At 39.3% G+C, this 18,304-nt stretch overlaps 1 protein-coding gene across 1 annotated transcript; it reads left to right on the forward strand.

Moving 5' to 3' along the window:
• The first annotated feature begins 6,997 nt into the window (after window positions 1-6,997).
• On the forward strand, window positions 6,998-11,091 carry chrm3b (cholinergic receptor, muscarinic 3b). Its single transcript, XM_085467185.1, has 5 exons — window positions 6,998-7,145; window positions 7,552-7,649; window positions 8,178-8,473; window positions 9,757-10,460; window positions 10,577-11,091. Exons 1-5 carry the CDS (start codon window positions 6,998-7,000, stop codon window positions 11,089-11,091), a joined length of 1,761 nt encoding a protein of 586 aa, XP_085323311.1.
• The last annotated feature ends 7,213 nt before the right edge of the window (window positions 11,092-18,304 follow it).

Raw genomic sequence — 18,304 nt, forward strand, 5'->3', positions numbered from 1 at the left:
AGACAACTCCTCCTCCTGGCCCCCCGCCCCCCTCATACCACAGACTCATATGTGATGTTGCTGCGTGCTGATCTAAATGGTAAATGGCCTGTATTTGTATATTTACTAGTTCCTAAGGACCCCAAAGCGCTTTACACAACCAGTCATCCACCCATCCACACACACATTCACACACTGGTGAAGGCTAGCTCCTAGCCACAGCTGCCCAGAGGCGAGGCTGCCGGACACTGGCGCCACCGGGCCCTCTGACCACAACTAGTAGGCAACGGGTGAAGTGTCCTGCCCAAGGACACAACGACCGAGACTGTCCAAGCCGGGACTCGAACCGGCAACCTTCCGATTACAAGGCGAACTCCCAACTCTTGAGCCACGATCGCCCCAGTGCATTTAAACCATGGGAGGGGCATGGTACTCTCTGCCAGAAAGCAGCTGGTGTCAGCATGGCCCCTCCCTGAGAACCCTTAATGTCTACATTTATTGAAAATTGAGAGGTGGACACTGGGCGCTGCATGTGTGGTGGTGTGATGGAGGAGGAGGCGGGAGGCAGTTGGGGATGGGGAGGGAAGCACTGGACGCACCACAAATAAGCTATGTTTTCATTTCAGAGTGCAATGAGACATTAAACTGTTTAATTTTCAATAAAAAAAAACTGGAAAAATGGAGTGTTCTAAAATTTATGACCAGTAGTTTATATGTTTTACTTTGTTTTGAATTTAAAAACTTGTAGATAATGTGCAAAAAAATAGATTTTATTTATGTCTTTGTATAAATTTTTAACTTTGGATAATGGTAGCTTAGTGAAGATCCAAATGGTCCCTTGTAGCACATTTGTTAATGAATAAATCTTCTGAAGTAAACTTCACTTGGTTCATATGAAACCACTGTTCAGTCTCAATCCACACAGCATTATTGCCGCTTTATAAAGATGGAACCCTTCCCTACTAATGAAATATAGAAATGTGATCTGATCAAGGATCTTTAGACTCAATGGGGAGATTGAAATTGAGTCAGTGTTACTGGATAACTTAGTGTAACTGCTTCTTGAGTAGTTATGATACTTAGCATTGTGACTAATATCTTAGGAACTTCCACACAAGATAGCATTTGTTAGGATTTGTTACATTATTTAGTTATTCTGTGGTTGATGTTAGAGGAAAGCAGAGTTAGTATTTTGCTCTGCTGTTAGACCCATGAATTTAGGGTTTAACGTGTTCTTAGTATAGCTACAAGAGCCATGCATCCATTTTAGTACGCTTAAGTGGTTGATCTCTATAGAAGACCAACCATGTTTTCTCTTTCTCCCTGGTTTCTAGAAAATTGCTGGTTTCTAGTTGCTTTTTGGTGGAGGTAGAATTGGTGCATAAATACCAACCCGTTCTCACTCCCAAAGCGTAACATTTTACGCTAGGTGACAAATCGTCACCATATTACGTTTTCGGCTACCCACCACGTTCCTAAATGACGACCGCGGAAAACAGAGGACATATGAGAACCGTCTGGACTGAATCTACACATGTTCGCTCTTTTTCTTCAAATCGCTTAGAAACACGCTATTTAACATCATTAAAGACCTGGTTAAGGTCAGGAATAAGGTTATGGTCAGGGCTAGGGATAAGGTTAGGTTTAGGGCTGGAATACAGGGCTGGAACGTCTATTACCGCGGGAGTGTCATTCACTGGATTCCAGCCATAACCCGCCGCGTACCATAAGAACGCCGAAGGTCTCCTTTCGCGTTCCCCAGGAACGCCGCGGGACGTGACAAAACGTCGACATGTTACGCCTCGGGAGTGAGAACGCTCTGTAAATACTCACCAGAAGTAGCTGTCTGAACCCTAGGGTTGAGACTAAATTGTACTAAATGACTAAGACTTGGTAGCATAAACTCTGTGGTGGAGCTTCACCATTGTATTTGTGTCTAGGTTTTCTGCCCTTACTGAACACATGACTTTTTCAGAGAGTGGTATGGGGAACTGTGACTAGGTGTAACTGGTAAGTGTATAAAGGGTAAAAATTGCACAGTTGAACTTGAGTAGTGTTGTAATTAATCTAGTAGTTTGATCTGGTAGCTTTATTGTAGACCACGTTAACTGCTTTGAATTGCTGTTGTGTCTTGTAGGTATTTTTATGTGCTTCCTTCAGCTTCCAGGCCTCTCTGGGGGGAAATATATCTCTGCCTCGAGTTTCAAGCTAAAAGTTACTTAGTAAGCAAATAGGGGAAAGTGTTGGAAGTCAGATTGTTATTTACAGCTAAATTTTATTTTGGACACAGATCTTGCGTGTTTGGTGTCATGAGAATGCAGCCATTCGCTTGCCATATGAAAGTGACACATTCATATGTCCTTATATGGTCAGGACAGTCTTCAAATTGGAAGGACTGTGTGTGTGTGTGTGTGTGTGTGTGTGTGTGTGTGTGTGTGTGTGTGTGTGTGTGTGTGTGTGTGTGTGTGTGTGTGTGTGTGTGTGTGTGTGTGTGTGTGAGACAGAGAGAGAACAAAGTAAGATCTTCCTGTCATTTTTTCCACTTCGACAAAAGTGTTTCACACATGGGTTCAAAGCCACTGTGTTACTTTATATTACATTACTTTTCCTTTATTTGTTTTTTTTTTTTACATTGCTGATGTTTTCAATAATTGGTTTTAAGGTGTATCCAGTCCTGTGTTTTATACTGCAGATATCTACAGTTTAATGCAACTTACCACCAGTCAGATATACCCATAATAGATGGTCGTGTACTTTTTGTCTTTTGACTACATTTTTTTTCTAGTAAATTGCTTAAAAAGTTATGGACAAATATCAGGTTATGTCAGTTTCAGTAGTTTCAACCTCTCAAAGAGAACAGAAAACTAATCTTTAGCCCATTTTCCAATTAGTACCTCCTCGGCACGGCTCGCCACGGTTTGCCATTTTTAAAAACGGGAAAATTGCTACAAAAAACCACACAGAGGTCTCCAAGTCTGACAAAAAGCCACAGACCGAGCAGCAGGTATATTCTTGCCTCGACGCCCACATTTATTGCTTTGTTCATGTGGGATGCTCACATATGTTGCTATGACAATGACCACGGACATAAGGTGGTTCTAAATTGTTATGTCGTGGCAAGCTGTGTCTAGTTGGTGTGAATAGGTACTAATGGAAAAGGGGTGTTTGTCCTTTCAAAAGTTAGTGTTATCTTCCTATAATTTGGTTGATTCTGTTCATCTGTATGTAGCATTTTCCAGATGAACCGAATCAACTTTTTGGGATGGATGACTGATCATGCATAAAGATATATTCCATTTAATTCTCAGTTTGTATCTTTTTTAGTTCATAAGGTCATTTTATTATCTGACAGTTTCTTGGTCAGATCCCTCACAACATCTTCTAGTTAACGCTAACTTGTAAAAGTACTCTTCTAAAAACCTCCCCTGCAGAAAGAAGCAAAGCTTTGGTCAAAGGCGGAGCTGGAGGATTCCGTCACTCACCCACTGAACTACAGAAGAAAACTCTACGCTGCATGAGTAGAGCTAAGTTTCCCATCAGGATATCACAGTAGATACTGAGACAAGAGTGGGTAGGTAAGAGCAATTCAATGTGTAATTCAATGTCTAATAGTTAGGGTTTTATAAATACAGTCATTTACTATTCCTTAAGTAACTAGTGAGAGGTTTCTCATTGTTTTTAAATGCAAATTTTTAAAGTAAAGTCAAGGAGACTGTCTTTGATTTCATTCATAACTTATTGGAAAGGATTTGCATGTGCAGAGTATTTTCATGTACTTTCTTTAAGATTAAGTACTTACCGTTTTAGTTGATTCTTCTATTTTAATGTGTGTTTTGTTGACTTGTTTATGTAAAAGTCACTCTTCAGCTGAAAGGTTAAAATGTTTCTCTTCTACAAGATTATCATCAGTTCTAAGAACACCAGCCAAAGAGATTTTCTGTGACGAAATGATGTTTCTGGCTTTAATTAGTACAGCCTGTATTAGTAATGTCATCTATTCTTTACAGGCTATGCTAATCTATGCCAGAATCACCAATGCGATGGATGGTGAGGCTATAATACTGTTCAAAGATTTCTCAGTGTTTGTCAGCTTTTGTGGAAATGCAGTGCTGTCTTGCGTATTTAATACTAAGGACAATCAAAATGTATCTAGAGAAGGTTTGCTCTAATTTTATAGTCAACATATACAAGGTGACTCGCAGTTTGTATGCGGCAAAAAGTGTCAAAATCTAAAAAGGATGCCAGGAATGCTTTGGAAGAGAGGGGTTGTTTTTTCATGTAATTTGGGTTGCGAAAAGCAAAAGGATTTAAACGTAAATGTATAGTAAATGTGAATACATACATTTAATATGTCACTTGTTCTTTTCACGTTCAACTGAGTATCGAAAATAAGTAAACAACTCTGTTTTCACAGTTTTTTAAAACTGTGTTATAGAAAAGATGAAATAAGAACTGATGTTACAAACCACCAACCCTCCACACTGTGTTTGCTCACGTAAACAGCAGCTTCGTTTAGTTGGCTTTCAGTGTGGCCGTGTTTGATGCCATTTAATAGTTTATGGATTAGGTCGACCATTGTATGTCGGACGTGTAGCACTAAAATTCAATGTGATGTTTAACTATTTGAACAGGAGAAAGTATGTAGGTATTGCACACTGATCCTGTGCAAGATTACACTCTGACTTTACATTACAGTGTCCTGTTGATAAAATAAGTTCAGGTTTCAGTGAGGCAGGTTAAGAGGATGCTGTGGCAGACAGACAGAGGTCAAACATGATGAAGGATCTTACCTGGTAAGCTGGGGAGTTTGAATTTGTTCTTCTATTAAGAGAACTGTTTTACTGTTTTACTGGGCTCTTGTTGGATTGGTAGCAGGTTCTACATGTCTGCAGTCACTCAGTGAACAAAGGATGGCTGACTATGTTTTTCATACATAAAGAAGCATGTTTAAATTTATACCTCTTATACATCTACTAAGAAGTACTTGCCACTATTCCCTGTGCAATATTTTGGCAGATGTGCAATTACCATCCCTATCCTTAATCACCATAGCCATTCTACCCTTATTTATTATATCCTATTATGATGCCCATGTACAAACTCCCACAGTGTGGGAGTTTATTGTATATTGTTTTCTTTACTTCTGCACCTTTGTAGTCTTGCTACCTAATTTTGCTGTGCATTCAACTGTACAATGACAATAAAAACGTTTTAAGTTCTAAGGCAATTCACTTGTCTCACAACAGCCTTGACTGAATTTATGCTGTCCTCATTACAAGTTTTTGACTGTAATGTATTTTCAACTACATAGCTAACTTGTTATATCCTTTATCAATGCATCCTCTAAGGCACAGATGGTTTGTTGTATTTGGTAGGGTTTAATTGTGAAAAATATGCAAATATTTGTAAAACATAAAAGAAAGCAAATTGTATGTGTATTATTACAGAAGTAAAATAACAATAACTGTAACATATGAGCAGCCTAGAGAAACAGTACTGTACAGACACATTTAATTTGTCTGCAAATAACCATGATCACAGATACAGTACTCAGTCCCAAAAGATAGTCAAAAAGCTAGCAGCTTAGAAATGAAGCCATATTAAGCAAGGATTAAAAGGATTATTGCACTGCGATGCTCGGTCTATGAACCACTGAGCAAAAAGGAAGCTCCTTAGTGACCCCCATGTGTAACCACAGTGATTATTACAGGCTCACATCCTTTGCAATACTGCTATTTACAATGACCACAAGATGGTGCCAAAGGCAGTACCAAAGAAAGAAAAGCTATGGTTCCAATACAGGAATTTCTTTTAGGAAGCTCTTTTCACAGTTTCACACTGGGCTTCTCCAGTCCGCACATTAAAGCAGACTTGAGCAAGAAACGAAACTCTTAATGTATCCATGTGTATGTGTGATTGGGAAAATGCCTTACACATATGCTGTGCATATAGAATAAACAGTTGTGATTATGTGTAAACTAGTGAATGACTTTTAGCAAAACTGCTTTTAGATTTAAGTAGGAGTAGAAAAACGTTGTGCAAGAGCCAATCAAAGCAGCCACCGCTCTAAGTTTATACCTTACTAGTATCTAAATGGATGAGTTATTAAAAAGAATCTGACCATTATAATGTCCTTATGAAGAGAGATACTATCCAAAGTAACCAGTTTGTAAAGATATTTGTAATGCTTATGACCTTTAGATAATTATTTACTTTGTTACTTTGTACCTCCTTACATGATGTTCGGTGTGACTTAAGGAATTGGGAACAACCAAGTAACCTCGTAACCTCTAAGGCTGAAAAATGAAGCCAACATGAAAGTGCCAATAACACTGGTACCTCTAAAGGTAAATTGAGGGTGATTCCAAAACTGAGGTAATCACAATAGGGCAATCAATTACTTTTCAGACTTTTCTGTGTGATTGACATGTAGCTATTTCCAAACTGCTTGCTAGGACTCACTCTGTAGGTGGGTGGATCGATCTAAACATTGACAATATCGATACCAATGATGGTAATGGTATCAGACTGATATCAGCGCGATTGATATATACTCTTCCCTAAGCTGACTTTATAAGCTGATATGAAATGTTTGTATCTGTATTGGTATAGGCAATACCATCTTTGTATTTATTTGGTATCAGCATCAGAATGTGTAGTATGGCACACCACTACTCATCTCAGTCAACTGGAGTCACTGAACTGGACCTCTCAGTTTGGTTTGTGATATTTGGAGCAATCTAATTGATTTGAGAAATATTATGGCTTGCTATGAGGTACCAACAGTCCAAGACATTTATGTGCTTTGGTGAGTGAATGCTAGTAATTTATTAGTCTGTCACTTTGCACCAGTGATCAGGTGTATCAGTAAATCATATGATTGCACCTTGCTAATGCTGACAAGCTGGACTGGATAGTCTGGATAAAGTAACATGTCTTGGCTGACTGAAATGGTACCTTATTGTCATTTGTAAAAGTATCAGCTGAATTCCTTAATCGTTCATTTTTATGTATTAAAATGATTTATTCTGTTTTTTCTTTCAGATGTGTCATGGTCAAAATGAACCTGACCTCCAGCTCTGATCCTGTCTACTTCCTTACCAGCAGATTTCCTGGTATGAGAGACCAGCCAGATACCATCATCAAAGCTGACTCTGCTATCTTAGGTACTATGCACAACTGTAAAGCTGTGTAAATTATATGTGTACATGTTAAATGATATTCTATCTGAAAGAACACGTGCAGGGAATAGGAAATTAAAGAAAACAAAAGAATTTAAGATTATGCCTATATTCCTGCAGGACAATGCGTGGAGGAAAAAGAAGACATACGAAGGACAGTCAAAGAACTAAAAAAGCAAAAAATACCAAAATGTAACAGAAAGCCACTTGACTTTAGGCTGGTGACAGAGAGATAATAATGTAAGGCTGCGAAAAGAATTGTGGCAATCTGAAATGGAAATATGATTTGTAGGCACAATAATTTCAAATCATTGCTTTGTTTTTTCCAAATTAGGTTATTTTATTAGTTGAGAAAATTGATTCACAATAATAATATTCTCCACATTTTCAGGTGGCTCCTACCAGAGTATGGGCAATTCAGCAGATAACAGAACATTAATGCTGCCTCCAGATGAGTTTAATCCATTAGGAGGGCATACAATCTGGCAGGTAACTGTTGTGGCAACAGTTCTACTTTTAACTTTGATCTTATTAGATCTGTTTTAGGGCTTCACTGTATAAATTCCATTGCTTCAGTACCAAGCCATGGAACTCTAACTACCACCAAAAATTCAGCTCATGGGTCTAGGGGCTTGATGGCTCCTGTGAAAGTTTTGCGTACAGTAGATATTCCGGGGCAAACTTTGCATACATGAAAATTTATTTTCATAAAGAGACTTTTTACAAGTATGGTTACATTTTTGTTTTGTTCAGATTGAGATATTATTGCCAAACAAAACTGTTCCACATGTAATATAATGTTAAACTGACAGTGATGCAGGATGACATCTGCAGTGAAAGCACGTCATTTGAACCATTGCTTGACAAGTGAATAGTTTTCTGTATGTTCCTCATTTATCCTAAAGGTGTTATAGGTTTGGAGGAACTATATAGAGTAATAGGTCATTTACTGCACAATGGCTGTTGAGTTTAAGGAAGCAGTTCGTTTTTGATTTTTGCCTACGTCTTCACCTTCAGGTCATCATAATTGTCCTCCTCACTGGATCACTTTCTCTTGTCACTATTGTTGGCAACATCCTAGTGTTGGTGTCGTTCAAGGTAAATAAGGCACTGAAGACAGTGAACAATTACTATCTGCTGAGCCTAGCCTTTGCTGACCTGACCATTGGAACGCTGTCTATGAATCTGTATACCACCTACATCATCATGGACCAGTGGGCCCTGGGACCAGTTGTTTGTGACCTGTGGCTTGCGATAGACTATGTGGCCAGTAATGCCTCTGTCATGAATCTGCTAGTCATCAGCTTTGACAGGTAAGTTGAATTTTAAAAAAAAAATTCAGTAAAGTAAATCTATCTACCAGGGGTGCAACGATCAATATCGTATCGATATTGAACTGTTCGGGTGCTTTCGGTTCGGTACGCATATGTGTCGAACTATACAACATTTTTAATTTATTTTATCAACTTTCCTTCTGACGGTGCTGTCTGTGTTGAGCGCTCAGTGGATCTGCGCTCGACAGTGCAGCCTAGGCGGAGTAGTCGAACGCAGATTCACTGAGCGCAGGGCAAGCTAGCGAGACAGAAGTTAAGCTCTCCTTGCAACATGGCAAATTGAACCTCCCCCACCCTCATTCAGATGTGCCGTTTGGAACTATTTTGGTTTTCATGTGACGTATGACCCTGAAGGTAAGCGCATCATGGACAAAAGTGAAACAATGTGTCGGATGTGCCACGCAATGCTCAATTACATGGGTGGGAGCTAGTGTGTTAGCACAGTTAGCTCGTTAACGTGTTGGCCGTCCAGCCCCAGGCACGGGGCGATCCGCGGTAACTCGTTAACGGAGATTTGCCGTGTTGTGGCGTTAACGTCATTTCAGATTAACGCTGACAGCACTAGTGGGAACACAACGAATATGACTGCACATTTACTCCGACATCATCCTAGTGCAAAGACAAGTGGAAGCAGACAAAAACAACAAGCACGCATGCTACAAACTTTACCCGAGTCATTTAGACAGCCGTTAGCACAGGATTCTCCTTATGGGGACCTGATATGTTTAATATGCTGCTGAGAATATAGCCCAGAAGAAGCATATAGTATAGCTTTTATTTTGGAAAGAGCCATTTCTCTGTAATAAACTCTTTTCCAAAGATGAGTGATTTCTCCATCAGATAGATTTTTTTTTTTTATCCCTTTATTGTTTCAGCAACATTAAATTTAAAAACTGTACTTTTGAGTTAAAATATATATTTATAATTTTAATAAATGACAAATTAAAAAGGCTTGAACAATTTTTTTTTGTATTGAAAAAATATCGAACCGTGACACCAAAGTATTGAACCGAACCGTGAATTTTGTGTATCGTTGCACCCCTACTATCTACGGTCATGTATTTTGATGTATAAATTTTAATGATTTAAAAATAAATACATAAAACATGTATTGGAATCGCAAACATTTCCATGCTTTATGATTGAAATGTATCCATAGCCATGACAAAGCTTTCATGAGCGTCATGGGTTTGAAAATATCTAATTCTTTTGACTCTGAACAGCTTCAAATAGTTGCCTGCCTTCTTTTTGTATCCTCTTAGGTATTTTTCTGTGACCAGACCACTGACTTACCGGGCCAAGCGAACAACCAAGCGGGCCATGACCATGATTGGATTAGCCTGGTCTATCTCTTTTATTCTGTGGGCCCCAGCCATTCTGTTCTGGCAGTACATCGTGGGTGAGCGGACAGTACAGCCAAACGAGTGCTACATTCAGTTCTTGTCTGAGCCTATAATTACATTTTGTACAGCTATTGCTGCCTTCTACCTGCCAGTAACTATTATGGCAATCCTGTTCTGGAAGATCTATCAGGAGACAGAGAAGCGAGCTAAAGATGTACAGGGTCTCAAGGGATCTGGGTCAGGGAACAACCCAAATCAGGCTCCACATGAAAGGGGTAGTAGTGGAAAAAAAGGTGGAGAAAGTACACCCAACAACCAGAATATCTCAGCAGCTATGCTGCACCAGGTGAGGTCCCAAAACTACAGCAGCTATGGACTAAATCATTTGTCTTCTGAGAAGAACAACGCAAGCCTACCAGGAGGCGTAGAAAGTAGAGGGAAATGCAACATGTTCTGCTTTGAGATTTCATCTCTTCTGCCAGTTCACCATGCATCCAAGAGATTAAATGCCACATCACCACCAGCAGAACAGAGTAGCTGTGACAGCTTTAACAATAACGAGGCCTGGGATTCAGAAGACCAGTCAGGTTCAGAGGCAGAAGTCGATGCAAGATCTTCAAAAGGTTGGACATAGACTTATTTAGTGGTCTTTGTTTTCATAATATATTAATAAATACCCTACTACATGATGTTTAATGTTCATTACATGTCCCTTTTGATGTTTAATATATCTATATAGATGGTAAGAAGTCTAGAAAGGGGAAGGAAAACAAGGAAAAATATCCCCTGTCTACAAACATAAGTCCAAGAGGATCAAATGCAGCAACCTCCTGTTCTGCTGACCTGTCACCTACAGCTATCACCATGAAAGACGCTGCAGTGGCCAAACGCTTTGCCTCCAAGGCCAAGACGGAGATCAGCAAGCGCAAGAACGAAAAAAAGGCAAATGAGAAAAAAGCTGCAAGGACACTTAGCGCCATTCTGTTTGCCTTCATTACAACATGGTTACCATATAATATCATGGTTTTGGTCAATACTTTTTGTCAGGACTGTATCCCTGAAACTCTCTGGGCTCTGGGCTACTGGTTGTGTTATGTTAACAGCACAGTCAACCCCATGTGCTATGCCTTATGCAACAAGACCTTCAGGACAACCTTTAGAGATATTTTAATGTGTCAGTGGAATCAAAGAAAGAACAAGCCTCATTTTTATCAGAGACAGGCTGTGGCATTCCATAAGAAAGACCCCATGTAGAGTGTGGATCTTTGTTTAAAGCTGCACTTTCTAATCCACAATCAGAGTTGGATGCCTTAACTTTAATGGAAGCATAATTAATTGAAATTCACCCTCACAAATATTTTTGTGTTCTATTCATTTATGTGTAGTTATTATTGTAGGGTTTTTACATTACAATATAAAGCCCCTTGAGGCAACTGTTGCTGTGATTTGGTGCTATATATAAATACAGTTAATTTGAATGTTATTGTATTCTTGCTTTTTTACCAAGCTACTGTAGTAGAAAAACCTATCGTCCAAAATATTGTATCTTCATTGCTTCATTTGGAATGGATAATTATCTTCCACAGATACTCCAAATAATCACGTTTCATGTATTTAGCGTCATATCCATAAAAAAAACTGGTCACCAGATATTACATAGTAATACAGATGAATCACTAGAATATATCACCTTCAGTGTTTTTGGTGGGTGTATCTTTACATTGCCCACATGTCCAAATAACTCATGGATTAAACAGTTTCTCCACCCTGAGGCCAAATAATCAGTTTCAGTGAAAAACCAACTCTCAGTTTAACTTAAAAAAAATTAAATAAAAATAAAATCTTCAGAAACTTGAATATTTGCAAAGTTTGAGCCCATAAAATGACTTTGTGTAAAATCTCTGACCTTCACTTTCGCACTTACTTTATGACACACTGTACTGGTCTTAATAACTACGATGTTCAAGTAGATTAATTTTAGTTTCATTTATGAAATGACAATCTTGAAGGATTTATAATTTCCTGGATTCAATTCAAATAATAATGTGTAATAATACAGAATGATACAGGGAATAAGTATTGAGCATGCTTACTGAAATTTATATAATACTTAGTACAACTAGCTGCTTGCATTGCTTGGGTGTGATCTTTGATCCATTTTTTCACGCAAACTGTCTTCAAATCTTAAAGGTTTCAGAGTGTGAACTTGGATTTTTAGTTCTTTCCAAAGATTTATAAATGGATTCAAGGCGGGGCCATTTCACAAGATGCATTTTCTTTCTCCAATTGAGAATTTTCTTTCTGTGTGTTTGGGAATTGTCTTGCATTGTCTACCCTTGTTTTACATGCAACATCATGGCTGATGGCAACAGGTCAAGGATGTCTTGGTACATCACTCCATTTATCCTCCCTTTAGTTATATGAAGTCTGCCAAGTTTGAGCATGACCACATGCTACAAAAAACAATCCCCACCATAGTGTTTCCACCTCCAAACTTGGTTGGTATGGTGTTTTTGAGGTGCCATTTCTCCTCCTCCTCCACAATGTGTGCAGTGAGATCAAGAGAGTTTAATTTTAGTCTCATTTGACAAGACTATGTTCACCCAGTAGATCATTGGCTTGTCTAAATGTTTTGCAGAAAACTTTAAGTGACCCGCAAATTTATTTATCAGCAATTTATTTATTGGAGTGAGCTGAAAAATCCTTCAGTAGTCCTCAAGGATTTGTTATTTGTAAGGTTACAGTAACCTTTAAGAACACTGTAAATGTTATAAAAATAAACAGGTTTTTACCACTACTATTTCACAAAGGCTTAAAAAAGGAATGTCCACAATTTAGACTATTTTAATGTGGGATATTTTATTAAAGCAATTTAGCAGAAGCAAAGCAAAAGCACAACCAAAAAATAATGATCACATAATCAAATCATATTTAATTATACTTATCCAATTAATCTAACCTGAGTTAATGCTCATTTCTAATACTAATCTGGAAAGGAGAGCTGTTGAAGAGAGAATGGGTATGCATTGGCTAGAAATGGGAATTGATAAGAATAAAGCACTTCAATGCGAGTAAAGATTCCAAGGAATTGGACTCCTGGGAACCTCGATACCCATCCCTAGCCTTGGCCATGATGCCCTTATCTCTCATCCATTTTGATATCATCTAATAGGAAAGTAGCTCCCTTTGGAAATTCAGTCCCCTAGGAATAAGGTAAAAATCCAGATCTTCTTGAAGTTATAATCCACAGGACCACAGTAGACATCCTTGAAAGTTGTAATCCAGAAGAAAAAAAAAGGAAATTCAAGTCTTCTTGAATTTATAACCTAAAATGTACAAAAAATCTAAAACCAATTTTTGGGTCCACCGATGAACCTTGAAATACAATGTTTTGCTCATCCCCAGAAGACCGAGAAGAACAACCTCAAATGTTCCTACAAGCCTTCTTTTTATAAAGGCAAGGCAAGTTTTTTTGTATAGCACAATTCAATGGATGGGGCCTTCAGCTGTAAAGCCACATATTCAAAAGCCTGAAAACTTCCAGGAGATAGCTGCTTACATTGAAATGATTCATTAATAAGACAGCAACCCCTCCTCCTCTCCTGCTCACCCTGGCCTCACTGATAAAACTGTAGTTAGGAGGGGTCGTCTCGATGAGAACAGCTCCACTGTTACTTTGGTCCAACCAAGTTTCAGTTAAAAACATAAAATCAAGGCTGTGCTCAGTGATTAAATCATTAATTAAAAATGTTTTCCCAGCTAAAGATCTAACGTTTAATAAAGCCAACTTAAGTGTTTTAGAGGTATTACTTGTCCCCTCGTGTTTGGGAGCAGTCTGTGGCACACAAGGTATGTTTACTATGTTTAAAGATCTTTGAGAGTGCAGCTCTCTGTGTTTTGACCAGGCCACATGTCTCCTTCTGTCACCTGAAAGTACAGAGATTTTAAAACCTTCTAGTAAACAGGGTCCCAGCTTCTCCTGGGAAAAGTCGCCACTGCCATAATCCTCGCAGCCCGGACCCTCCACACATCACACATCAGACTGCGGAGACAGGGCATGAAGGTGGTAAGGAGGAACTAAGGGGGGCAAGGCTGGGCAATGTAACTTCGATTGCTCTGTTGAGGGTTAGGGTTAGGGCGAACCTTTGGCCGCTCTGGTGGGGGGTTTATGGGGGACAAAAAGGGATTGGGCCGGGGGTTAGATCTGAGCCCAGCACTGACCCGCTCCATCATCTCCTCAGTGAATAAAACAATGATGTATTGAATTTTTTGGAAACAAGACAAACAACAACAAATTAGCAGAGCCAAATACAAACAGAAGGGAAAAAAAACACAGGCACATAAGTTACAAATATCAATATCTGGGTCAAAATATGTACAGTATTCCACATTTAAAGTCAAGGGAAAAAAATACAGACATTAATTATCACGAGGTAGGGGATCAAACAAAGCCCGACATATCCTATAGCACACAATTGCCCTTTATTGCCCTTCACAATTGCCCGTTATAATGGCCTCCACCCCCCTTTTATACTCATTTGCTCATATAGAATAGAATAGAATAGAATAGAATTCAACTTTATTGTCATTGCACATGCACAGGTACAGGGCAACGAAATGCAGTTTGCGTCCATCCAGAAGTGCTTTAGTGATATAGATATATTACAATATATATTAGCAATAATATAGATATGTAAGTATATTACAGAAATGGGTCTATTATGGTATGTTATAATGTACACGGTATGAAGTATGTTGTGAATATTCTATAACTATAAGTATGTACAGGCTGTAGTGAGTACAAGCTATGTACAGGCTATGAACAGGATATAAATATGAAAAACTATACAGAATATGAAATAAATAACTTTACAGAATCTGAGATATACAGCTATACAGAAATGGGAACTATGCAAGTTGTAAACAGTTGTAGGATTAAAGATTATCGAATGTACAGAATGATTATTTACACAGAGCTATACAGTAGTGCAGTTAAGATAAGTGAGGGTGTATATAGTTTCTACAGAGGCTATATAAAGTGCTAGTGAGCAAATATGAGCAAATTATAAAACAATTGTATGATATGATGCCAACATTCTTCAGATATAAGGTCCCCCTATTTCAGTGTTGGGAAGCTTACTTTTAACATGTATTCCACTACGGATTACAGAATACATGCCCCAAAATGTAGTTTATAACGTATTCTGTTAAGTTACTTAATGTGAGTAACGTGTTCTGAATACTTTGGATTACCTGATATATTGTCCAGCTTTTTACAACAACATGAATGTACTATCGCTGTGTGATTTACTACTATTACCAATGTTAGCTCGGTAACATTGTTACCGAGCTAACATTGTTAGCTGGTGTTGGCTGAGGTTAGTTCATAGACTGTAGACTGTTAGACTTGATTAACAATTTGCAGCTAGCATTAACAACCTCCTAGCTGCAAATAATCATGTGCAGTTCTGAAAGCAATACCAACTAGATTTTTAAATCTTAATATAAAACTAGAAAGCGAAAATTTCTGAAGAAATTTTAAGTGTGCCTATGCCGCCGCTAATCAGTGTAGTTTGCCATTCAAACGGCTACAGAGAGCAAAACTCAGCAGAGCAGCCATTCTCCACCATGAACTATGGTAAAACCAAACACCGCTCGTTTGCTTCAGTGCAAACATACTGTCATAAATTACGCTTAAATAGACATGAAAATAAGAATAAGAATTAAAAGTTAAAAATTAAAAGTGCTAAATAGATAGGTATATACATGATATATACATGAGTGCAGGTGGTGATCAGTGCCAAACATGGAATGATGCAGTCAACACAGCGTAGGGTCATGTGTTAGGGGTGAGAACAGTCATAAGGTTATTGTTCATGTGTCCAACAGCAGAGGGGAAGAAACTGTTCTTATGGCGAGAGGTTCTGGTGCGAATGGACCGGAGCCTCCTGCCTCCAGTTTCAAACTCCAGTTTCCAGCAATGGCGGCTGCTACTAAGTTTTAAAATTACTCTTACTAATCTTTCTGGGTCACAAAATAAACTTTTAACATATTTTCAGGCGAGAAAGTAGCTGTGTAAACATCAAATATCTGCTCGGTTTATCAAGATATCGCATATTTGCCAAAGTGCTTCGATGTTTTCGGAGACGTCTGCTACCCACCAGCTCGACAGCTAGCCGGGAGCTCGAGGGTTACTGATGCGGCCGAGAACGGCACAACTCCTGGCACATCATTTTCAGACCATCGCGGACTTTCGCTACTCGGGTTAAATGTAATATATAATTCACTTAGACAACCTACAGATGTTATTGTTGGGCTTTTTTCAGTGTTTTGTTTGTTCGTGAGTAAATCGGTTTGGCTGAGATTAAAGTTATTAGATTAGATTAGATAAAATAAAACTTTATTAATCTCCCTCCTCCTTGGTTTTTACACAGCTGACTAAACGTCAAACAGAAACCTGATTAAACATAAGTATGAGACAGTCGAGAATTTACGCCAGTGTCCTGTTATATTTTAGATAGCAAGGAGCAGACGGCTGAGTTTATTAAACTCCACCGAGACAGCGGCGACGCTAATCTGAAGGCTAGACCGTCCAATTTCACGGCCGTTTACTTCCGGCCTACCCGACCTCCTCAGGAGGATGCAGCCCATGAATTTGGACACGACCAGTGTAACTGGTTGTAAAAAGTCAGCACAACGAAAATATACATAACGTCTTACCTGACATTCAGTTCACCGGACACTCGTACCGGCGGCGTGAGAGGGAGGGTGAGGGGGGTGAAACCAGACAGAGAACCACTCTCGGTGTAAGCCAGGGCCAGTCGCTTGGCGGCCGCCTCGCATCTCTCTTTTTCCCCATCTCCTTTCTGTCATACACCGCTGCCCTCCGTTGTAGCTCCGCGTTAGCCACCACCAAACAACCGAGTTATTTTTTCCACATCGAACAGCATCTGGACAATCCACCACCTTTCACTGTTTTTACCGTTACTAAAATGAATAAATGAATCACCAGCCCATATAAATGAAAAATAAATCCAGCAGCCAACCAAGAGTCATCAAGAAAGACTAGGGGATGGAACGAGAGCGTGAGCCGGCCTATGTGTGAGCCAGCCCGGCCTGGGTGTCACACAAGCCGCGCTAGCCAGCTAGCCGGCTAGCTGCCATGCGGCGCTAGCAGTAACATCGTGAGAGATATGGGACTTCTTGATAAAATATGGGACTTCTTGATAAAACGAGCAGATATTTGAAGTTTACACACCTACATTCTCGCCTGAAAACCGGTCGATCAGCGGCCGCCTCGCATGTTTCTTTCCCCACATACGAGGGGAAAGAGACACATACCGGTGGCTAGCTAGCTAGCTCCGCGTTAGCCACCACCAAACAACTCAGTTAGTTTTTCCTCATCGACCAGCATCATCGGCCCATATAAACGAAAAATAAGTCCAGCTAAGACAAAGACTGTTTGCGGAGCGATCGGGGATGAAAGGAGTTAGAGACGCCTCACTGAAAGCCAAGCCTGGGTGCTTTTGAGTGAAGCAGCGCTAGCCGGCTAGCTAGCCGCGCTAGCTAGCCAACATCGTGAAAAATCTGTTGCCAATATGGGATGTTTTGACAAAACGAGCAGATATTTGACGTTTACACACCTACATTCTCACCTGAAAATATCTTAAAAGTTTACTTTGTGACCTAGAAACACGAATAAGAGGAATATATTAAACGAAGTGGCAGCCGCCATTGTTTGACTGGGTAGAGGCATGCTATGAATTGTGGGATATGCAGTTTTCCATCAAGCATACACCCTTGCCGTTACCGTAACTATTCAATGCTTCGCGCAACCTTAAGAATTCCAATGGTTCCTGAAAGCACCGACGCTGTGCGCGCCGTTGATATTGTTGTCATTATGGTAATCCAAATACGGGGACATACCACTAGAGTGAGCCAACACACCACAAATTAAGTTTCACTTACCGGTAAGTTTCATTTTCCTTCCCATTCATTTCAATGGGCAAAAACTTGCATTAAAATATTCATATTTAAAAAACTATAGAAGTAATAAACACCAAAAGTCATAGCACACTATTCCTGATCCAGCCGCACAAAATGATATAACATATATACGCGCGAAAATTTCAGGCTGAAAAAGGAAAATAATAATAAGAATAATAATAAGAATAATAAATCCGAGCAATAGTAATAAGTGTGCCTTTTGGCATAGGCACACTTAATGAGTAACAGGGTGGACATTAGGCAAGGCTGCGCTCTTTGCAGTGATCTCGTATTGAAAACTATTTCTGTATCAGTAATATGTTTACTTTCTGACATGGTCCTGGGTCACTGACCCAGTATTTAGTATTCTTTGTGCCTCTCTTGTCTTTGGTCTCTGTGTTTCTGTCTCCCCCTGTCAGCTTTATCCCCTAGTCAACTCTGCAGCTCAGTGTTATGTTTCCTGTTTTACTTTGAAGGTCTG

The sequence above is a fragment of the Copadichromis virginalis genome, linkage group LG8, assembly GCF_057382275.1.
Source record: "Copadichromis virginalis isolate Kocher_CV1m ecotype Utaka linkage group LG8, C_Virginalis_male_GT1.1, whole genome shotgun sequence".
Lineage (NCBI taxonomy): Eukaryota > Metazoa > Chordata > Actinopteri > Cichliformes > Cichlidae > Copadichromis > Copadichromis virginalis.